The sequence below is a fragment of the Choristoneura fumiferana genome, unplaced genomic scaffold (assembly GCF_025370935.1).
Source record: "Choristoneura fumiferana unplaced genomic scaffold, NRCan_CFum_1 Sck3bRy_343;HRSCAF=565_pilon, whole genome shotgun sequence".
Lineage (NCBI taxonomy): Eukaryota > Metazoa > Arthropoda > Insecta > Lepidoptera > Tortricidae > Choristoneura > Choristoneura fumiferana.
The window spans coordinates 49,675-74,426 of NW_027413001.1; the positions used below are offsets into that span (position 1 = coordinate 49,675).

Genomic DNA, 24,752 nt, shown 5'->3' on the forward strand with positions numbered 1-24,752 from the left:
TATTCTTCCAGGTCTTGCTTCGCGAGCAACTGCCGGTATCACCAGGCGGGCTCGTCCTACAAAACACCCGTTTCGGGTACATAGCTGCCGGAAGCTTCCTGACAGTGGAAGCAGAGCGTCCGCACTTCTAGCTTCAAACTTCTGTTGTGAACAACAAATTCAAAATGATGGTATAAGTCGTTTGGAGCAGGATGTCACACAGTTTTGGCAGGTGGAAAAGGTACCTGAGGTTATACAGAAGCAAATACCAACAAGAACTTGCTGAAAAAATATTTCAAGAAACGGTAATATTGTGAGGACAATAAATTTCAGGTGTCTTTACCTCTTAAACAGGATATAGAAGCTTGCATTTAGGAAATTCCTTAGCATGTGCATTAAAGCGATCTTAAACTTAGAATCTAGATTTAAAAAAGACAAAGAGTTATTCTTAAAATATAGGCTTTCATTGATGAATATGTTCAATTGGGCCATGCTAAGTATGTCGATATTTCTGAATATAAACTTGAAAAGGCAGTGTTCTTCTTGCCTCATCACCCTGTTTTCAATGAGAACAGTCAGACAACTGGTTTAAGAGTAGTGTTTGATGGTAGCATGCGAACATTAGAAAAAATTTCAATTAAATGACGTTTTATTGAATGGTCTGTTGTCAAAATGATTTATTTAGTATATTGATACTGTTTAGGTTATTTCGGTATATTTTAAATTGCGACATTCGCAAGATGTTTAGATGCATTGATTTAACGCCATCACACCGCCCCTTTGCAAAATATTTTGTGAGACCGGCTCCAAACGCTGACATTCAATGTCTTCAACTTCAAACAGTGACGTATGGCCTTCGAAGCTCCTCCTTTTGGCAACACGTTGTTTGCTCGAGTTAGTAAAAAGGTATGGACAAAGTTTCCCCTGGCAGCTGATGCGTTATTGCACCACACTTATGTTGATGATGTAAATTTAGTAAATAATAATGCTAGCGACCTGTTAGAAGCAAAAACCAATTAATAAATTTATTGAACATGGGTGGATTTCAGTTGCACAAATGGTGCACAAATCTTAAACAATTGTTGGAAGGCATACCAAATGAGCATCAGGCAAAAGGCATTGTACATTTTACAGATAATAAAGATTCTGTTGTAAAAACTTTAGGCATAAAATGTGACCTTGAATCAGATACACTAATAATTAGTGCTCCTCAGCAATCACTTCGAGATGTTTACACAAAGAGAGATATATTGTCATTTGTGAGCAAAATTTTGATCCGTTAGGATTGGTCGGACCTGTGGTTGTAAGCGCAAAATTATTAGTGCAAGGCGCTTGGTTGGAAAAAACCAGTTGGGATAATCCTTTGTCACCAGACCTCAATAACAAGTTCAAAAGGTTTGCTCAAAGTCTGAATGATATGAAAAATATTGTCATTAAACGAAATTTAGACACTATAGAGCCAAGTCTATCGATATTATTGGCTATGCCGATGCCAGTAGTAAAGCTCATGGATGTTGTGTGTATCTAAGAATTATTGATGACAAAGATAATATAAGTGTTGACTTATTGTGTTCAAAGTCGCGTGTTAATCCAACAACGCAGTTAACGACGCCTCGTTTAGAGTTAAACAGTGCATTGCTGTTAGCCAAGTTAGTGAGGAGAGTGTCCGAAATTATTATGCCAAAGTTTGATGTGAAGGTTTACTTATTCCTCGACTCACAAGTAGTACTTGCTTGGCTGACAACAAATCCACTAAAGCTCAGTGTATATGTAGCTAATAGAATAAAATGTATTAGTGAATTAACACGGGAATTCTCTTGGCATTATGTGAACACCTCTGAAAATCCAGCCGACTGCCTATCGCGTGGCGTCGAGCCACATTTATTGCAGAGTAATAAACTATGGTTCCATGGACCAGCAGGCCTAAAGAGCCTAGATTTTCAGCCCATAGATGGCTTCAAGATGCCAAGTGAAATACCTGAATTAAAATCTCATGTTGTGACAAATGAGCCTGAGGAGCTGGAATTGTTTACTCAGTGTTCCAACATTAATAAAATGAAACGTGTAGTTGCATATATTTACAGATTTCTGCACAATTGTAAACGTAGTTTGCAAAACAGACGCCTTGGAAATTTAATGCCTGAAGAACTGGATTATTCTTTAAAGATTATATTGAGATGTGAACAAATTAAATTCTTCAGTCAAGAAATTAAGTGCTTAAGTTCAAAATTGCCTATAAAGTCAAATCTTCAGGCGTTGAATCCATTCTTGGACGTCATGGGTATTATGCGCGTAGGTGGTCGTTTGCAGCATGCTGATATTCCATATGCTACTAAGCACCCTATTATTCTGCCTAAGGGCTCAAAAATAGTTCACTACTTGATAGAGAAAGAGCATAGGGCATTAATGCATGCTGGCGCAAAGCTAGTACTATCTAATTTAAGTCAGACATACCATATTATGAATGGTATTAGAGAAGTTAAACACGTTTTATATAAATGTATTATTTGTTTTAAGTTAAAGAAAACATACAGAACAATTAATGGGTTCGCTCCCTTATGACAGAATCACCCCTTGTCGTGTATTCGAAAAAGTGGGCATGGATTATGGTGGGCCTTTTTAATGTTAAAATGTTAAGAGTCAGAAAGCCTGTCATACAAAAGGCATACATTTTACTATTTGTTTGTTTCACGACAAAGGCTGTTCATATCGAACTAGTCACTGATCTAACTACTGAATGTTTTTTAAATGCTTTAAAGAGGTTTATAGCTCGCAGAAACAAACCTTCGGTGATTTATTGTGATAATGCAAGTACTTATAAGGAGCCCATAATCAGTTAAATAAATTGTATCAATTACAGTCTACCACTGACCATCAGAATGCTGTTGAATATTTCACTGCTGATGTGGGAATAACTTTTAAATTCATACCTAGTTATTCTGCTGTATTCGCTGGTTTGTGGGAGGCCGGGATTAAGAGCGTAAAACACCACTTAAAAAGAGTTGTGGGTGAAACTGTCATGACATATGAGGAATTGAACACGGTTCTAGTTCAAATTGAGGGAATTTTAAACTCACGGCCTTTGACAGCTTTACCGACAACAGATAATCATGAGATGCCATATTTAACCCCAGGACATTTTTTAACAGGTGCACCTCTCACATCTTACCCTGAGAAGGATTGTATAACTGCACCAATTAGTCGTATTAAATTTTGGGATCAGTGTAATAAAATGGTCCAACTGTTCTGGAAACAGTGGCATAAGCAATACCTCGTTCAATTGCAAAATAGACCGAAGTGGCGCTATTCTCATGAAAATGTTAAAGTAGGAACTTTAGTTCTTCTTAAGAATGACAATGTTACACCTTTGAGGTGGCCTATGGCTTGCGTTGTAGAAGTTTTTCCGGGGGCAGATGGCAAAGTAAGAGCACTTTCCATCAGGACACCTAAAGGGTCTATCATTAGAACAAGTATTCATAAAATATGTGTACTACCAATAGATTATTAATTAAGTTCAGTACTTAATGTACATTTTTTTTTGCGTTTTTGTTGTATTTTTTTTGTTTTTTCCCTGGTTGGGAATATGTACAAGACGTACATCAAACAAACTGTCAATCTGACAGTTGCACGCTATTACGCCGATGCGAGCGGTCATACGAACCTATATTTGTATTATTCAGTGAAATACAGCCATTTAAAAATAAAAATTAACATATGTTTTATTGTGCCGAAACAACTTTCGAAAATCAAATCTTGGTTTTCGTTGACGTTACATTAAAAACAATCATGTCATGTCAAATTTCATGACTCTAAGCCCAGCGGTTGTTTCGAGATTTTATCCCTTTCCCGTGGAAATATCGGAATAAAAAGTAGTCCAGCTATCTAAATATGTGTATTGTTATTATGTGTCATTGCTGTTATAAATAAATTATTTTCTTTCTTTCTTTCTTTCTTTAAATATCAAATTTCATCCAAATCCGTCCAGCCGTTTCAGCGTGAATGAGTAACAAACATACTCACTCACTCACTCACTCACTCACAAACTTTCGCATTTATAATATTATATATAGTAGGATCTTGTACGCGTTACAGTTACATTTTTAATAAAGACCATAATGTTAGAGGTACCTACTGATACTGTTGTCGACCGAAATTAAATTATTTGAAAAACAAAAATAAAATATTCGTATGCTTCATTTATTTATTAATATTAGCCTCCATCGGGAATCGAACCCGAAACAACAAGCTTCATTGTCAGGTTATCTACCCACTGTGTTACCTGGTTAAGCATAATTCTATTTCTCATCATGTACATCATATTTTACTTTTTTGGTAAGATTTACTGATTTAAAGAGTTATATTTGTAAATTTCATCCTTTATCATCTGAATTGATTCTACTGGTTTTTTTCATCCTCGTTTTGTTTTTGTCGCGGTTCGGTGACACCTGAAAAAGATAGTGAATTCAATTCAATTCAATTCAATTCTTAAAAGTATAGCTCCATCGATACTATTGATGATTCCGCCAATGTCGAGGTTGGAAAGGACACTATCGGTTAGCCGTTGTACGGTAGCTTCAGCGTGCGGTAAGGATAGTGAATGGTGATAAGTCCCGATTGTGGTATTAACTAGGTATGATAATATTGATAATGAATGGGCGAGGCTGCAAATTACAGAGCGGACCGAACGGAGCGGAGAAAAGAGCGCGAGCGGGGAAGCTCTGCGTATGGAATAACCTAACCTAAACTTGGAAAACCCCAGACGTTGTCACTTCAAAGTTCAATATCTCAAAAACGGCTAAGCCGACTTTGATAAAACATGTCTAAGAATCATCGCTAGAAAACTTGCTTTCAAATAAAAAAAAACGCATTAAAATCGGTTCATCCGTTTATGAGCTACGGTTGGGTTTCCCAATTTTTTGTTGGTTTGGTTATTCATTATTAACCAATAGAGACGTTTCATTTACCTAGCGTCGCTCCGCTCAGCTGTTTCCAATAGAGATTTATAATATGCTGTACTGATTGTCATTCTCTCAATCAATGAGGGCTATCGTTTTTTGTCTCACTAGATGGCGCACTGTTGCGTGAGGTTTTTAAGTATGGCTTTCAAAGTCTGTTATTACGGGCGTGAAAACAAAGTTTAGATTAAAATCATATTTAAAACACCTTAAAACCGTACCATAAAAATATCGAGCATGCCACAGTGTTGCATCTCCCCGTTTTGTTCGGAAAAAGGGAGGACAAAGGTTTCCGAAAGACAAAACTGTCTCAAAACACAGACATTCATTGCCCCGTAACGCATAATTGCCATAATTAATTTCAGGTTATGCAAAATATTCACAAAAAAAATCTTATTATAAATAAACCCGCGTAGCTCACCCAAAAACTATGAGATTTGACATTTCGGAGACCTCACGCTACACTAGCGCCTCTAGCGGCGAATTCATTCGCGATAGCCCTCATTCATTCGTGCCAGCTTTTCTGAATCGACCTGTACCTGTACTTCGTTTTTAGGGTTCCGTAGCCAAAATGGCAAAAATCACCCACTTTACGTCTATGGGAGGTACAGAATTTTTTTAAAAAATTTAATTATTATTTTTTATTCTGCCATTTTGTCGGCATAGTTTACATACATATTCGTGCAAAATTACAGCTTCCTAGCATTGATAGTTCCTGAGCAAAGCCGCGGACGGACAGACAGACAGACAGACATAGCGAAACTATAAGGGTTCCGTTTTTGCCATTTTGGCTGCGGAATCTTAAAAAACGAAGTATAGCGTAGTCCATCATTTTGGTTTTCACCCACCTGACTTCAAATTGCTTATAGTCTGTCAAAAAAGAGAAGAAATTAAAAAGTGGCAACACTGTAGTGTCCTCCCTTTTTGGTTTGACAGGGTTTGAAAGGGATGACACTACAGTGTTGCCACTTTTTAATTTCTTCTCTTTTTTGTCAGACTATATAATATACCTTGTAAGAGCATCCTCTGCAGGATTAAGGCAGGTTCCTCAACGATGATGCACATCATCGTTGAAAGCAAAGTAGTGTACACGAGATCACTTGCGAATGCAGAAAACTGCAATGTTAAACAGATAAGTATAGATTCCATTTTTCATTTATTTGAAGTCAAATAATAAATTAATACTAAATGTCAAATAAAATTAAATCCGCGCGCGGTAAAATAAAATCTCAAATGAAGTTAAAATAATAATAAAATGTCGCTCTCTGTCGCCAAGGTTGCGTAACACAAGACTGTTGTCAATTTTTTCATCATACTTCTACTAGACTAGTTAGCCAAATTACTGTTAATTTAGTTGTTATTCATTCGAAACTCATGGTCAATTTAAGACTTATGTTATGACATGAGGGTTCCGAAAGGTTCATCATTTGACGACAGATGGCCTAATAGTTCGAGAACCTGACTACGAAGCTTGAGGTCCCGGGTTCGATTCCTGTGTCGGGGCAGATATTTGTATGAAAAATACGAATGTATGTTCTCGGGTCTTGGGTGTTTAATATGTATTTAAATATGTATCTATATCTGTATAATTCTATTTATCCGTTGCTTTAGTACCCATAACACAAGCTTTGCTAATCTTACTTTGGGACTAGGTATTTTATTTATCATCATCATCTCAGCCGTAGGACGTCCACTGTTGGACATAGGCGACCCCCTGAGACCCCCAGTCGCTTCGGTTGGCAGCGGCCTGCATCTACCGTGAACCGCGGCTTTAACCAGGTCATCCGTCCATCTCGTTGGTGGACGCCCTACGCTGCGCTTGCCAATCCGCAGTCTCCACTCGAGAACTTTTCAGCCCCAACGGCCATCTGTTGTCCGTGCTATATGGTCCGAAAGGTTAATGAATTAAAAGGTTTATTTTCTAAGTGTTCCCTTTGACGTGATTGCCTGTCTGCCTGGTGCTGACTAAGCTCTTGTACTAACCAATGTTTCCATGTTGAAATAAATGGGAGTTATGGTGGTAGCGGCTTTGATTTCTTGAACAGTCATGTGAAAGAGAAATAGTGAGTAGGAGATGCGCGCCACAAACTTCCAGAGCCGTAGCGATAAAAACCAGTTCACGGGACCTGCACAGAGGAGACAGTCCAGATGAATGTAGAGATAGAACACAAAGATACTTTAGTGTTTACCCGCGACTTACACGTAAATCATTTGACCCAGCAGGTGAATTGAAATTTCGGAATTTAAAAAAAAACCCGTGGTAATTCCCGAAAATTAAATCGTGGTTTTCATTGACGTTACATTAAAAACAATCATGTCAAATTTCATGACTCTAAGCCCAGCGGTTGTTGTTTCGAGATTTTATCCCTATCCCGAAGGAATATCGGGATAAAAAGTAGCCTAATGTTTTATTCCAGCTATCTACATTCGTATTCGTACTTTGGTACTCGTGTACCAAATTTCATGACTCTAAGGCCAGCGGTTGTTATTTAGAGATTTTATCCCTATCCCGTGGGAATATCGGGATAAAAAGTATCCTATGTTTTAATCCAGGTTATAAACTAACTTTTTGCCAAATTTCATCCAAATCCGTCCAGCCGTTTCAGCGTGAAGAAGTAACAAACATACTCACTCACTCACTCACAAACTTTCACATTTATAATATTAGTAGGACGAGTATCTACTCGTAAGTAGGTAGGATTGAATCAGGCGTTACTTTGCGGAGTTCCATATCAATGAACTATAAACAACTAGGTACTTTGCTCACCCGCGACCTTACGATAGCTTTTTTCATGTGGTAGAGCCTTACTGTAACCATTTGCTGGCTGCAGTACGAATGGGCCGGCTCGACTGGGTTAATACCACTCCCCAGTGTGAAATAGTAGTTTTGCTAGAAATCAACGCACGTAAATAATCTCCTGGCGATATACCTGCGCAGTGAGCGAAATACGGACCAAATTGGCGGCGGAGCAGTGGGGGACGCGGGAGGAGCGCGCGCGCGGCCGTCACGCCATTGGCTTGTTAGTTGACAGATGCGCAAACGTATCCCCTCCACTAGCCACCCAGAGCTCTTTTTACGTGCGTTGACTTGTACTGTGTTTCGTATGTTGAGTGGGAGATCCGAAGGCCCAACTCCCCTCCCCCCTTCCACCCTCCTCCCTTTAGTCGATGTAAAAAAAAACGCCACGTCAATGCAACAAAGGGAACACACTTTATTGCAGCTTTTCCACATCCACACTGTAAGAACACATACACTCACCCAAACCAACTATCACTACCCCCACACTACGCTGACGGTTTCGAGCTCAACCAGAGTTCAACCTCAGAGCAAAGAAAAGCGTTAGTCTAACGTCTGGTAGCATGGTGAATGGTAAAGAATACTACGGAAGACTCAAGTCTCCCCAAATTTAAAAGAAATCGAGCTTTGATTAAATGACTAGAGTCAAAAAAACTGAGCGAAGTCTCAGAAATGAAGACTTCAAGGAATTGAGTCTTTACCACTTCGATCAACGATTAGTACTAATCATTGATCGAAGCTTTACCAACACTACCGTAAAACTGCTTCAACATTGCCCGAGTTGATTAGAGTCGATAACTTTGCACTCTTATAGGTTTAAAAACTTAGGGTTTTAGTTTTAAAAACTTTTATTGTTACTTTAATTATTATTACGGGGGGATAAATTTTTAAAACCTAAAGGGTGCTAAGTTATCGACTCTAAATCGAATCAGGCAATGTTGGGGCCAGAGGGCAAAGTTGTAGCAGTTTACACTATGTCCTAAATATATCCAAGATGAAAGTGGCAGTGTTGGTGTGTATAGTGCTTTAATTTCCATGTGTTTTAACAATTTGTGAAAGCTATAGCATTTAATTACCTCCGTAACCGTGAACACAAGCTAATATCATCCAGCAGAGAGCCAGCGACCAGCCGGGCCGTCTGAAGGAGTTGTTCATGCTGTCAGCGAAATGGTTGTCCCAGTCCGCTTGCATGCACGGATGCACGATGTAGACGACGTAGAAAAATGTGGCAAATGACAGAGCGTGGCATAAAAGTATTATCCACTGAAAATAAAGTCATGATTCAAGAAAAAAACCGGCCAAGAGCGTGTCGGACACGCCCGAAATAGGGTTCCGTAGCCATTACAAAAGAATAAATAATATTTTTATGAGGATTTCGTATTTTGTACGGAATATTCCAAGTTTAGGTATATTTTATACCTTAGGCTGCTATTTACTCTTAAACTACTAATCATTCTCAAGAAAGCTTAACCGTTATAGTTTTTCTTGTAATTTTGATATAATTACTCCTGAATTTTTCAAATTTTTCCACCCACCGGCTTAGATTTTGGAGGTCCCCCCCGCTCTATTTTAATGAGAATTTGCACTATAAAGTTGAATATTTTGCAAACAAATCACTGAATGGAAAATTCGTTTTAGCAACAACAAATGTTTTTAATTTTTTTTATTGTAAGTATCATTTTGTCGGCATAGTTTGCATATATATTCGTGCAAAATTACAGCTTTCTAGCATTGAAATCCCTGAGAAAAGCCGCGGACGGACAGACAGACAGATATGGCCACGGAACCCTAAAAAGGCATACCAAAATTAACACTTTAACTGTCCGTGCATTACATGTAATGCACCGTCAAACTAGCTCTCCCTCCACGTTCTACGTGACGTCAGAAATGGATGATTCCGTACGTTTTGTGCATTACCTGTAATGCACGGACATATCGACCCATGACAGTGGCGACAGCGAGGGACAGTTAAAGTGTTAACTCAGAAACATTTCAACCAGGAATACAAGTTCCACTGAACACTCTTGTAAAAAGTTTTTCAGTTGTACTCGTACATTCACAAGCATTAAAATCTTACACAACAAAGCGTGCATAAAAATATCTCACACGTCCTAAAGACCTAGAAATAGTTGCATCAGATATTTATGCACGTTTTGTAGTGTCAAATATTGGCGCATAAACGGCCTCTACGCTCTCAGGAAAAACATGGAGATGAAAACCAAAGAATGCTTTCGGTTTCCCTTTCGTCATCAACTAGAACACATCCATTGTTGAACAATGCTCTTCCCTCAGGACGCCATAGTGAACGACCACTAGCCACCTGTATATTGCACCCACTATTTTCCCTTAATTGACAAGATTTAATTTTTTGAACACCTGTAAATTACTACAGGAATCGAAAGAGTTTTGCCTCCTGAACATGGGAAAATATTTATTATAATTTATTTCTCCATATTTAAAAAAAATACAAAAAATAAAAAATATAGCTGAATTTGCCAACACTACCACAGAATAGATATGTTTCCTTTGCCTTTTTCACCAGAAAAAGGAGCTCTCATAATTTTGACAACTTCTACGTCAGATTTACGTGATCTTTTTTTTTAATAGAGACTAGACAAAAGTCTATTGTGTGGTAGTTTTGGAGTTATGCCCTTTTAGAATAAGCACATCTTAAAAAATTGTAATAAATTAATTAATAATCGTAGCGAAATTTTAAAAATATCAGCGTCTTTCTCTTTCCAACCAGAATACAGACAATGACTATTCCAAAACCTCTTTTCCACAACGAGGATCTGTTTGTTGAGGGATGTGGCAAGCTTGGCTTACCTGTGGCAATTCAATCTTCTGTCCTCTGAAGACATGCAAGATGTAACCAAACAACATGCCGATGAAGAAGGGTGGCGATCGCACCAAAGTATTAAGGTTATAATATAGCATGTACTCTTGAACATTTCCCGTTGCTGCCCTAAAAATACAATATTTATACAGTAAATCCAAAAAGAGTCATGGTAGCTTAGTGGTTACACCTATGCCTTGCAAGCAGAGGGCCGTGGATTCGAGCCCGGGCTCTTACGTGCGCCATTACATTTCAAATTTACCATGAACTTAATACCGAGAGGAAAACTACATACTCGTACACATCAGCGAAGAAATTTAATGGTATCATTCATCATCGTCCGTCTCTTTCAATTTGATGCCTAACATATAGACCTCTCCTATGGCACATCATAAAATCCTTATCCGGATATAAACGCCCCAAGTAGACCCCAAGCTGCAAGGCGACCAACATTACATTACATTTGCCGATACATGGTCTTCACTCATGAATAGCTCAAGAGTCAGTCTGCTGCAGCTGGTATCACTTTTATGGTTTAATGACTTGCCCACTGCAATACCATTTTGCTCATGAATCTACAAGAAATACGATCATCACCATCATCACCCTATCAGCCGTATGATATCCACACATAGGCTTCCCCCATAGACCTCCACTTGCTTCGGGTGAAAGTGGCCTGCGTCCACCGTGGACATCCTAATCTGCGCTTGCCGATCCGCGGTCTCCATTTGAGAACTTCCCAACCCAATGTCCAACCAACTGATCTGTTCTCCGTGATTATATGGCCTGTCCATTGCCACTTCAACGAGCTAATTCGCTTGGCTATGTCGGTGACGCTCGATCTTCTACGTATCTCCTTATTTCTGATTCGATCCCGTAGAGAATTTCCCAGCGTAGCGCTCTCCATAAACCAATAGGGTCAGAGCTGCTCACTGAGCTCGTTGAGCAACTCTGAGCCTATTTATAAAGCTTATTAAAGTAGAGCACCACGTCTCGGATCCGCATGGGAGAAGTTATCATTATCAATGGATTGAGTTCCTTGCCGGGTTATTCTCTAGTAGATTTTTTTTGTCATTCATAATTGCTTTAGCCTAAATTGAATAAAGATATTTTGACTTTGACTTCGACTTTGACTTTGAATGATCATCGATAAGTTTACCATTGCACAGTCGGCGAAATAGAAACATTGTAGATGACGAAGTAGCAAAAGGCTAGAGTTGCGGTTAGGGAAGCGAGCAGACCGGCGGCAAGAGCGGCCCACGCGTCGCGGCGGCTGACCAGCACCCAGAATAACACCAGTGGGAGATGATGTGCAACTGCATATCCACTGACAGATACCATGGCACGCACTGCAACAAAAGCATGTAGGTCAATGTCATCATGATCATCAGCCAGAAGACTACTGTTGAAAGTCAGGCTTGGGTTATTATTTCGAGAGGTTCAATAGTGTTCAGACTCAAATTTTCAGTTATAAAATTAGAAATATATCGTTTATTGTTTTTAAGTTGCTTAGGATATTATCACTGAAACTTGCGGTAAATACATTTTATTCTATTTTATCTTTTTTTCCACAATAACTTAAATTTTCTGCACAAAAGTCAGTTACGTGGTCAGGTTCGGATTATCCCTGATTACTTTGTAGTATTGTAAAAAATACAAGGTATAGAAAAACTTGCTGTTTAAAACATGGATTGAATGTTCATAATATGATATACCATGCATGCAAACATAAAAAAATTAGGACATTGATAAGACTATTTTTTTCTACATTTCCCGTTGTTCCAAAATACACCATCATTTTCGTGGCCACACTTATTAAGTATATTTTAAACAAAAAAAAGAGGTCAAACCTCCTGTAAATCCTTTTTTAACTATAAGCAACTTTGAAAATAAGACTGCGTCAATATAACGTATAATGTTTATCGCAAGTCATAATTATTTATCTATAATTAATGTAATAAAGGTTCAGTTAGATTTGCGTCAAAGATCGAGCGTCATTTTCGTTACGGTTGCGACTTGGTAAGTATTGGGTAAATAAATATAATGTTTTACTGGTGCTGTGTCATTTGATTTCATTTGCTTCAAATCTATAGGATATTTACTGCAGAGCCGCGAAAGTAAGAGCTTTTCAATTTCGTGGTCATCATTTTCGTGGTCCTATGGGCCACGAAACTGATTAAAGACCACGAAAAAGATGATTTTCCCTACAAGTAGAAAAAATACAGAACACTTTTTATAGAATTTTCTGCTTTTTACAGTGTAATCGTTTATGCCGTTATTGATTTAATTGATTTAAACGAAGAATGGTTGACCGTCAACAACATTTGCTCCAGGTGTGGTTATAGGAATTATGACCAGTGCGTCGCCAATTTTGTTAACTGGCGAGAGGTTCAAGAATTATTTTGCCCTGAATGTACGTGTGAAATGTATATATCTAAATATTAAAAGAAAACTTCGTCATTTAGAGGAGCATTTGTTGTAACATAATTTCGTTCTGGTTTACCGTAGACCTGCACGGGGGGAAGGTATTGAAAACTGTTTTGGTTTGTGAGTTGAAGTTATTAATCTTACTTTAATTAAGTAATTTCTAGATAGTATTTAAAAGGTTACAAAAATGACAATTTGAAGTCGTCATTTTCGTGGTCAAGTTTTAATTTTTTTTTATATAGATATCGATTGTCTATTTCTGTTGATACCTGATTAATTAAATAATGCTTATTCGTTTTCTCATTATGATCGGATTTTCATTCAAATAGTACAATTATAAGATTTTAAAATAAACAAAATGTTCTTTTTCGTGGTCTCGATGCTCATTTTCGTTACCGTTAAAATTGGATTTTTGCTTTTTTTAACCAAAATAAACTTTATCGATCTCTTATAATATAAAGCATCTTATCGGTACATATCCTTATGTTCAAAATAAAACAGACCACATCAAAATGTGTGTTTTTATTTCTGTAACATTTATCTTACACCTCAAATAATTACCCGCTTGTAAAACTCACTTTATCGAAATGTATGTACACCTCCTTTTAAGTCAGGGCAAAATATCGACACGGCCAAAGTTACAAAAATATGTATACACGACTTTATGACTTAAACTTAACATTAAGGCCGTGTATACATATTTTTGCAACTTTGCCCGTGTCGATATCTTTGCCCTTGACTGTACACCCTTCATAGGGATACTTTCTTGGAAGGTACACTGTCTTTTCCCAAAAAATGCACTTCCCAATGGGTACAACTTCTCAAAATGTGCATTTTCTCAGTTAGAGCACAATCTCAGAAGATAGGTTTTCTCAAATGGTGTACTAATCCTATAAATGTAAAAGTTTGTGAGTGAGTGAGTATGTTTGTTACTTCTTCTCGCTGAAACGGCTGGACGGATTTGGATGAAATTTGGAAAAAAGTTAGTTTATAACCTGGAATAACACATAGGCTACTTTTATCCCGATATTCCCACGGGATAGAGATAAAATCTCGAAATAGCAACCGTTGGGCTTTGAGTCATGTTTGGTATGTAGGTTGCTGGACGTCTGGAATAACACATAGGCTACTTTTTATACCGATACTCCTACGGGATAGGGATAAAATCTCGAAATAACAATTGCTGGGCTTAGTCATGGAATTTGGTATGTAGGTAGCTGGACCTCTGGAATAACACATAGGCTAGGGCTAACATTTTGAAATTTTTGACAGTTATTCTTAGCACAACCTCAATTTAAACCATAATATAAATTTCGGGAATTCCCAGGGGAATTTTGTAAAATCCCGAAAATTCAATTTTAACCACCAGATCGAATAGTTTACGCGTGCGAAGCCGCGCAGGTAACCTCTAGTTATTAATATGCCTTATTACATATACACACAATCATATTTATTACATAGTAGGATTGCTATATGAAAACTTTTGGTTACCGTATGACCTGGGTTTGCGATATTTTGAATGTGGAGCAGCGCGCTCCACCAGTATCGGCGGCAGTGGTCAACGGACATGGCGACATAGTGCCAGTCGGGCCCGTCAGCCACCCGGTGCAGCAGCGACGCCTGCAGCAGCACTGCAGCCGCCAGCAGTGGGAACAGACGCAGGAAGCGGTTCAGGTAGAACCAGTGCAAGTTCCTCAGCAGCGACACTGTAAAGGACTTAGTTAAGTTTCCTCTCGGAGCCGAAGAGTTTTCAAATGGGTACCGTGGACCCAGTGGCGTAGCTAGGTAACCTAGGGCCCTGGGGCAAATAAAAAAATGGGGCCCACTGCTATCAAAACTGGTAAGGTTTTTTGAAGTAAAATCATTATATATACAAATACTTTAAAAATGCTAAGCAACTTTATCATCAGCTATAAAGCAGAATTTCGAGGGCCCCCTGAGCTTGAGGGCCCCGGGGCACTGCCCCGCCTAGCCCCTTGGTAGCTACGCCACTGCGTGGACCAGCAAGAGCGAGATGGGCGGATGACCTAACCCCTATATCACAAACAATACGAGTGCTACAACTCTACATAATTGTCACTTTTTTAGGGTTCCGTAGCCAAAATGGCAAAAACGGAACCCTTATAGTTTCGCCATGTCTGTCTGTCTGTCTTTCCGTCCGTCCGCGGCTTTGCTCAGAGACTATCAATGCCAGAAAGCTGTAATTTTGCACGGATATGTAAACTATGCCAACAAAATGGTACCTACAATAAAAAAAAAACATGGTACCATCAGCCAAATAAGTGGTCTATCAATTTTTTAGCAAGTTCCTATCAAATGAATATGTCGCTAAAGTCGAACTTTCAAGTTGACAGACACGTCTATTGGCATTTTTGTTTTGTGACATGCAAACGATTATCGACTTTAGGGTGGTAGACCACATATTTGGCCGAAGGTACCTCCCTGGTAAAGTGGGGATGATTTTTTTTCTCATCCAAACCGTAGTGTGGGGTAGGTCGTTGGATAGGTCTTTTAAAACCATTAGATAGATTCAGTGATATGTTTGCGAAATATTCAACTTTAAAGTAAAAATTTTCATTAAAATCGAGCGTCCTCCCGTCCCCCTCTAAAATCTAAACCGGTAGGTGGAAAAATTTCAAAAAATTCAAGATAGTAGTAAGTATATCAAACTTTCAAGGAAAACTATAACGGCTAAGTTTGCTTGAGAATTATTATATTAGTAGTTTAAGAGTAAATAGCAGCCTAAGGTATAAAATATACCTAAACTTGGAAGATTCCGTGTAAAATACGAAATCCTTAGAAAAATATAACTTAATTTTTTCGTAATAGCTACGGAACCCTATTTCAGGCGTGTCCGACACGCTCTTGGCCGGATTTTTTGTATCTATTATGTGTTATAAGAGCTCCGTAGTAAAGCTCTTAATATAATACAGTACGATTACTTGGAGTTAACACTTGACAGATGGGCGTGCCTTCAGTCAATTTTCAACTTTGACGTCATACAAATAAAGCCATTTTTAGTATACCGCTACCCACGTTTACAGATTATGTAAAAACTATTTTATTTGTATGACCTCAAAGTTGAAAATTGACTGAAGGCACGCCCATCTGTCAAGTGTTAACTCCAAGTAATCGTACTGTACTTAGGGGCTGTTTCACCATCCTTCGATTAGCGTTAACCGACGGTTAAATGTGATGCCGTCTCCGTCTATTCGAACAAAACAAATAGAGACGCCATCACACCTAACCACCAGTTAACACTAATCAATGGATGGTGAAACAGCCCCTTAATATGGTAAATTTAGTGCTCTACTTTGCTTCATCTTGTTGACGCTGGTGTACACCAGCAACAAGCCACTCAGAGTGAAGAACGAGTCCACCGCGATATCACCAGACACCATCCATACAGCTCGCTTCTTCCTTAGCCACTGTAAAAAAAGATTGCTCTGTGTTTATCGTGGATGATATTCAGTGGCGTAGCTAGGTGGACAAGGGCCCCGGTGCATAGAGAAAGAGTGAGGGCTATCGTTTTTTGTTTATCTAGATGGCGCCACTGTTGCGTGAGGTTATTAAGTGTGGCTTTCAAAGTCTGTTATTACGGGCGTGAAAACAAAGTTTAGATTAAAATCATATTTAATACACCTTAAAACCGTACCATAAAAATATCGAGCAACCACAGTGTTTTGTTCGGAAAAAAAGGGAGGACAAAAGTTTCCGAAAGACAAAACTGTCTCAAAACACAGACATTCATTGCCCCGTAACGCATAATTTCCATAATTAATTTACGGTAATGCAAAATAATAACAAAATTGTTCTAATTATAAATAAACCCGCGTAGCTCACCCAAAAACTATGAGATTTGACATTTCGGAGACCTCACGCTACACTAGCGCCTCTAGCGGCGAATTCATACGCGATAGCCCTCATTGGGCCCTCACCCTCTCTTTCCACGTAAATTAGAGTTGCTAAGTCTCGGTACGCCGGGACATGTCCCGGTTTGAAGCATGGTGTCCCGGCGTCCCGGCCGATAAGCAAATTGTCCCGGTTTAAGAATCATAGTTATTTAGCGGGGGGCTGGTATTGGTAAATAATATTTTATACGCTTTAAAGCGAAAGCGAAAATCACCTACGAACAGAGAACCTGACTGGCGGATTGCTGGCATTAAATGACTGTGTTAAAAGTTGTTTTGTGTTTAGGCAAGGATTAAACCTTATTACTTATTACTTATTGTTGTAATAAAAATTGTTTTTTTTTCTACACCTTTACTACTTTTTCTTTAAATGTTCCGGTCTAAGTCCCCACACGTATGGCAACCCTAACGTAAATAGCTTAAATTTATATTGGCCTTCAATATTATCGACAGGAATAAGAATGAAAGAGCCTGCTCACAAGATTTTTTTCTCTTTTTTTCTTTTATGCTCCTCTTTTTTCAAAGCTTAGGTTAGAGGGCCCCCTGAGCTCCGGGGCCCTGGTGCACTGCACCACCTGGCCATACGATAGCTATACGCCATTGATGATATTATCCCATTATTTATAACCTTAACCAACACCCCCGACATTGTCAACGCAAAGTTCAATATCCCAAAAACCGCTGAACCGATTTTGATAAAACATATCTAAGAACGATTGCTAAAAACTTGCTTTCAAATAAAAAAAACCGCATTCAAATCAGACCACCCGTTTAACGCTACACAGACACACATAGCGCCGGGGGTAAAACAGTATTTACCTGGTACAACTCGAACCTATTAATCACGATACGTCTTGGTGATAGAAAATACTCCCAGAAGGTGTGGAAGATGATGATGACCAGAATGGAAAGGGAGCGGATGCCGTCGAGGCAGTCCAGAGCCCTGGGCTTGTTGAAGGTCAGCAGCCGGCGCGTATTGGAGTACAGAGAGCAGGTGCGGAGTAGCGGGCTGGTTTTTTCGGGGTCTGTAAGATGGAAGCGTCATAACCATATTATCTACAATTAAATCTGATCTATAAAACAATCCCTTTTTAACCCCCGACGCAAAAAGAGGGGTGTTATAAGTTTGACCGCTATGTTTTGTCTGTATTCTGTATGTCTGTGTGTCTGTGTGTGTGTGTGTCTGTCTGTCTGTGGCACCGTAGCTCTTAAACGGGTAGACCGATTGAACGCGGTTGCTTTTAATTGAAAGCAAGTTTTCTAGCGATGGTTCTTAGAGATGTTTTATCAAAATTGGTTCAGCCGTTTTTGAGATATTGAACGACAAAGATATTGAATGACAAGGTCCGCGGTTTTCAACTTGTTGTTGGTTAGGTTATAGTAATATAATTACATTAAACTAACTCCTGATTGACCTCTATCTCATCATCATTATCATCTCGGTCTAATGAGGGCTATCGTTTTTTGTCTTTCTAGATGGCGCCACTGTTGCGTGAGGTTTTAAATGTGGCTTTCAAAGTCTGTTATTACGGGCGTGAAAACAAAGTTTACATTAAAATCATATTTAATACACCTTAAAACCGTACCATAAAAATATCGAGCAACCACAGTGTTGCGTAGTCCCGTTTTGTTCGGAAAAAAGGGAGGACAAAAGTTTCCGAAAGACAAAACTGTCTCAAAACACAGACATTAATTGCCCCGTAACGCATAATTGCCATAATTAATTTCAGGTAATGCAAAATATTCACAAAATTATTCTAATTCTAAATAAACCCGCGTAGCTCACCCAAAAACTATGAGATTTGACATTTCGGAGACCTCACGCTACACTAGCGCCTCTAGCGGTGAATTCATACGCGATAGCCCTCATTACGTCCCACGCAGGGCAGAGACATCCTCTTAGAACGAGAGGGCTTGGGCCGTAGTTCCCACGTGGGCCTAGCGCGGATTGGGAACTTCACACACACAATTGAATTACTTGGTTGGTGTGTGCAGGTTTACTCAAGATGTTTTTCCTTCACCGTAAAGTTTGTGGTAAATTTCAAATGAAATCCCGAAAAACTCATAAGTGCGAGCCCGGCTCGAACTTACGACCATATGCTTGGAGGCAATAAGTCAAACCATAAGGCCCTAGGCTCACTGGTTTAGTAACAGCTTTTTCATCTCTCCTGTTCGGAAAGTTTAATTTTCATGGGTAGATAGCCGGGTGGAAAATTGCGTTTTCATCTCTAGGGTGGAAAGTAATTTTTTTAAAATTTTTCGATTAGCCACGGAGTCGAAGATAATTGAGTTACGTCAATGACACTTTTTTTCACGTTTCGGCATGGCCATCTAGATGCACGTCGTGACCAAGGAGCTTATATACAACACTGGAGGTTGAACGCCGAACATCCGTTTGAAACAAGAAATTTGATCTTTATTACGTCACGAACATATTCCATCTCTTTCTTTAGTTAGGTTAAGAAAGAGATGGAAGTCATTCGTGAAATGTGAAAGAAAGAGATGGAATATATAAATAAGTAATAAAGGTCAAACTTCTTCGTTCGGCGTTCAACCTCCAGTTTTGTAGGTCGTGACCAACTCGATTTTTTTATAGTCGGCCGTGGCAAGTGGCCAGGTCGAAAAGGTACCGTTGGAGGTTGGATATAAGTAAATTCAATTTACTGAATACTGAAATTCAATTTATTATTATTCTCATTTTTTTGTACTATTTTACTTTCCTCACAGTCGAAATGAAAAGTAGAGTGTCTAACTCGGGTGAAATTACCCATTTCCCCTCGAACTATTGGCGCTCTCACTTCGTTCGAGCGCCAGAAATATCTCAGGTGAAATGGGTCACTTTCCACCCTTGGTTATCAATCTACTATTTCAGTCTAGCCTTGAAGCGCCCTTGGTCGTAATTATCCAGGAATTCAGACGATGGGTGGGTGGGATAGATCGAATCCTACTTTCTTTGCAATATGAAAGATGAAGCGAAGGTTGTCGGAGGTAGGACCAAGTGCAAGGTCCGCCGAGATTGCTATCACCATCTTGCTCGCTAATCCTGCCGTGAAGCAGCAGTGCTGGCACTGTTGTGTTTCGGCGTGGAGAGTAAGACAGCCGGTGAAATTACTGGCACTTGAGGTATCCCATCTTAGGCCTCTAGGTTGGCAACGCATCTGCAATACCAGATGTTGCAGGTGTTTATGGGCGGTGGTGATCTATTACCATCAGGAGACCCACTTGCTCGTGTTCTGTCCAATCGAATAAAAAAAAACCCTTTCAAACATTATGAGAAACGAAAGGACTAAGCTTACCCCTTCTCAATATGAATATCTGCCTTAGTTCGTATGCTGTGCTGATAAGAGTCAACATTCCGATCACTGAGAAAACAACCCTGAAATGAAAATAAAAACCAAATTAGTCAAATGTTAGAATTAATAGCTTCATCACATAAAATTATGAACCATTTCGTGGCATGGAAAATAAACGCTGCCCACATCAAATACAAATACAAATACAAAACACAAACACAAACACACAAAACACAAACACAAAGATAAACACAAACACAAACACAACACAAACACAAACACAAACACAAACACAAACACAAACACAAACACAAACACAAAACACAAACACAAACACAAAACAAACACAAACACAAACAAAATACAAACACAAATACAAACACAAACACAAACACAAACACAAACACAAACACAAACACAAACACAAACACAAACACAAATACAAACACAAACAAACACAAACACAACACAAAACACAAACACAAACACAAACACAAACACAAACACAAACACAAACATAACCAAAACATCACAAAACACAATTCAAAACACACACAAACAATCACAACACACAAACAAACACAAACACACCCCTCTACAAAAAAAGGGCATCATCCCAGCCTATAACTTCACACACACCATTGAATTATTTCACAGGTGTGTGCAGATTTCCTCACGATGCTTTCCTTCACCGTAAAGTTCGTGGTAAATTTGAAATGTAATTTCGCACATGCATTTCGAAAAACTCAGAGGTGCGGGCCGGGGTTTGAACCCCACGAACCTCTGCTTGAGAGGCGATAGGTCAAACCACTAGGCCACCACGGCTTAATAAGATCATACCCTAAAGCTATTAGGGTTTCTATGACAGGCTGGTTGGCGCTAGTACAGTCAAGGGCAAAGATATCGACACGGCCAAAGTTACAAAAATATGCACCATGCACTTAACATTAAGGCCACACGTGTATACATTATTTTTGCAACTTTGGCCGTGTCGATATCTTTGCCCTTGACTGTACCGTGGCCCGTTTGAAAACTTTGACATTTTAATTACGTTTCTGATTGGTTAAATAACGCCATCTAGTGATAATTTCACCTGTTAAGAAATCTTCAATCTTAGATCTAATTCTGATTAGATAGTTTAAGTTAAAGATAAATTGCTTATTAGCCTAAATAGGCTAGATTGTAATGTAATAAAGTACTTAATTAAGCGCTTTACACCTGCAAATTTATACCTAAGTATGAAAGATCAAAGTCACTGACGACTGACTGGGCACGCTATTATCTGTTCATCTCCAGTTTTGCCACTGGGAGAGGACAGGTTAATTAATCTATTCTAAAATCTGGCCCCGGCGTATCCACACATTTAGATAGTGGTAATGCATATCTTTTGTTCTGGATTATCAATCCAGTTTTCGATAACTACAATTACAATTACATAACATTTATCGCTATCTTAGGTACTTACGTGCCAACATAATCGGCGGCGACGATTGGCTTGTCGTGCGGCAGCCGGCAGTACTGCTCCGTGTAGTTGAAGCCGACGACAGGGTGCGCAGTGTAGGGCGCCAGCACTGCCTCCACGGCGCACGACTTGGGAACACACACAGCAAGAGACAGGGACTCATCAGTAAACTTCTGCCTCAGATCTTTGGGCAACGTCACTTCCGTCCAGGTTAAATTCTCTGATACTGAAACGCCGCTCAAGGAGGGTATCCTGACAGTAGGAGGCGTTAGCGGAGCTCTGATCAGGCAGTATTTCCCTTGGATGTTGTTGCCAGGGAAGTCTTGGTTTATGGCCAGGCATTGGTGGTAGTTGCCCAAACTGTACAAGTTGCCGCCGAGTAGACCTTCAGGTTCGCGAAAGCTAGCATCATAGACTGGAAAAAGTAAACATCGCATTAAACAATACAAATATAGATTAATCGGGGCGGTTATTTTGACACTTACAATATTTAAAGATACAGCTAAAAGCCACTAACAGTCAGCCCGCCTCATGCCGGCCAGCTGACGCGCGCACAGCGCCGGCTGCAGCGCTGCTCGGTACAGCTCGTCGTCGAACAAGTCGTCAGCGCTGAGATATAACTGAGAAGGCACTTACAGTCAGCCCGCCTCATGCCGGCCAGCTGACGCGCGCACAGCGCCGGCTGCAGCGCTGCTCGGTACAGCTCGTCGTCGAACAAGTCGTCAGCGCTGAGATATAACTGAGAAGGCACTTACAGTCAGCCCGCCTCATGCCGGCCAGCTGACGCGCGCACAGCGCCGGCTGCAGCGCTGCTCGGTACAGCTCGTCGTCGAACAAGTCGTCAGCGCTGAGATATAACTGAGAAGGCACTTACAGTCAGCCCGCCTCATGCCGGCCAGCTGACGCGCGCACAGCGCCGGCTGCAGCGCTGCTCGGTACAGCTCGTCGTCGAACAAGTCGTCAGCGCTGAGATATAACTGAGAAGGCACTTACAGTCAGCCCGCCTCATGCCGGCCAGCTGACGCGCGCACAGCGCCGGCTGCAGCGCTGCTCGGTACAGCTCGTCGTCGAACAAGTCGTCAGCGCTGAGATATAACTGAGAAGGCACTTACAGTCAGCCCGCCTCATGCCGGCCAGCTGACGCGCGCACAGCGCGGCTGCAGCGCTGCTCGGTACAGCTCGTCGTCGAACAAGTCGTCAGCGCTGAGATATAACTGAGAAGGCACTTACAGTCAGCCCGCCTCATGCCGGCCAGCTGACGCGCGCACAGCGCCGGCTGCAGCGCTGCTCGGTACAGCTCGTCGTCGAACAAGTCGTCAGCGCTGAGATATAACTGAGAAGGCACTTACAGTCAGCCCGCCTCATGCCGGCCAGCTGACGCGCGCACAGCGCCGGCTGCAGCGCTGCTCGGTACAGCTCGTCGTCGAACAAGTCGTCAGCGCTGAGATATAACTGAGAAGGCACTTACAGTCAGCCCGCCTCATGCGGCCAGCTGACGCGCGCACAGCGCCGGCTGCAGCGCTGCTCGGTACAGCTCGTCGTCGAACAAGTCGTCAGCGCTGAGATATAACTGAGAAGGCACTTACAGTCAGCCCGCCTCATGCCGGCCAGCTGACGCGCGCACAGCGCCGGCTGCAGCGCTGCTCGGTACAGCTCGTCGTCGAACAAGTCGTCAGCGCTGAGATATAACTGAGAAGGCACTTACAGTCAGCCCGCCTCATGCCGGCCAGCTGACGCGCGCACAGCGCCGGCTGCAGCGCTGCTCGGTACAGCTCGTCGTCGAACAAGTCGTCAGCGCTGAGATATAACTGAGAAGGCACTTACAGTCAGCCCGCCTCATGCCGGCCAGCTGACGCGCGCACAGCGCCGGCTGCAGCGCTGCTCGGTACAGCTCGTCGTCGAACAAGTCGTCAGCGCTGAGATATAACTGAGAAGGCACTTACAGTCAGCCCGCCTCATGCCGGCCAGCTGACGCGCGCACAGCGCCGGCTGCAGCGCTGCTCGGTACAGCTCGTCGTCGAACAAGTCGTCAGCGCTGAGATATAACTGAGAAGGCACTTACAGTCAGCCCGCCTCATGCCGGCCAGCTGACGCGCGCACAGCGCCGGCTGCAGCGCTGCTCGGTACAGCTCGTCGTCGAACAAGTCGTCAGCGCTGAGATATAACTGAGAAGGCACTTACAGTCAGCCCGCCTCATGCCGGCCAGCTGACGCGCGCACAGCGCCGGCTGCAGCGCTGCTCGGTACAGCTCGTCGTCGAACAAGTCGTCAGCGCTGAGATATAACTGAGAAGGCACTTACAGTCAGCCCGCCTCATGCCGGCCAGCTGACGCGCGCACAGCGCCGGCTGCAGCGCTGCTCGGTACAGCTCGTCGTCGAACAAGTCGTCAGCGCTGAGATATAACTGAGAAGGCACTTACAGTCAGCCCGCTCATGCCGGCCAGCTGACGCGCGCACAGCGCCGGCTGCAGCGCTGCTCGGTACAGCTCGTCGTCGAACAAGTCGTCAGCGCTGAGATATAACTGAGAAGGCACTTACAGTCAGCCCGCCTCATGCCGGCCAGCTGACGCGCGCACAGCGCCGGCTGCAGCGCTGCTCGGTACAGCTCGTCGTCGAACAAGTCGTCAGCGCTGAGATATAACTGAGAAGGCACTTACAGTCAGCCCGCCTCATGCCGGCCAGCTGACGCGCGCACAGCGCCGGCTGCAGCGCTGCTCGGTACAGCTCGTCGTCGAACAAGTCGTCAGCGCTGAGATATAACTGAGAAGGCACTTACAGTCAGCCCGCCTCATGCCGGCCAGCTGACGCGCGCACAGCGCCGGCTGCAGCGCTGCTCGGTACAGCTCGTCGTCGAACAAGTCGTCAGCGCTGAGATATAACTGAGAAGGCACTTACAGTCAGCCCGCCTCATGCCGGCCAGCTGACGCGCGCTCAGCGCCGGCTGCAGCGCTGCTCGGTACAGCTCGTCGTCGAACAAGTCGTCAGCGCTGAGATATAACTGAGAGGCACTTACAGTCAGCCGCCTCATTGCCGGCCAGCTGACGCGTGCACAGCGCCGGCTGCAGCGCTGCTCGGTACAGCTCGTCGTCGAAC

The 24,752-nt window shown here is 41.7% G+C and overlaps 3 protein-coding genes across 3 annotated transcripts in view; 1 reads left to right on the plus strand and 2 right to left on the minus strand.

The window, feature by feature from the left end:
* Positions 1-92, plus strand: part of LOC141445082 (uncharacterized) — a 1,825-nt gene extending 1,733 nt beyond the window's left edge. Inside the window, exon 4 of the transcript XR_012453275.1 lies at positions 12-92. The gene's annotated coding sequence lies outside the window, so the exon portion shown is untranslated. The remainder of the gene's footprint in view (positions 1-11) is intronic.
* Positions 1-24,752, minus strand: part of LOC141445081 (uncharacterized) — a 59,712-nt gene that overhangs the window by 33,915 nt on the left and 1,045 nt on the right. The window lies entirely within an intron of this gene.
* On the minus strand, positions 3,721-22,777 carry LOC141445077 (nose resistant to fluoxetine protein 6-like). The gene is given in 13 exon segments (XM_074110849.1): positions 3,721-4,424; positions 5,945-6,050; positions 6,918-7,060; positions 8,808-8,994; positions 10,558-10,696; positions 11,727-11,871; positions 11,874-11,916; positions 14,486-14,700; positions 16,308-16,422; positions 17,725-17,930; positions 20,202-20,281; positions 21,664-22,075; positions 22,178-22,777. Coding segments are annotated over 13 exon segments (1,857 nt in total). The 5' UTR covers positions 22,194-22,777; the 3' UTR covers positions 3,721-4,374.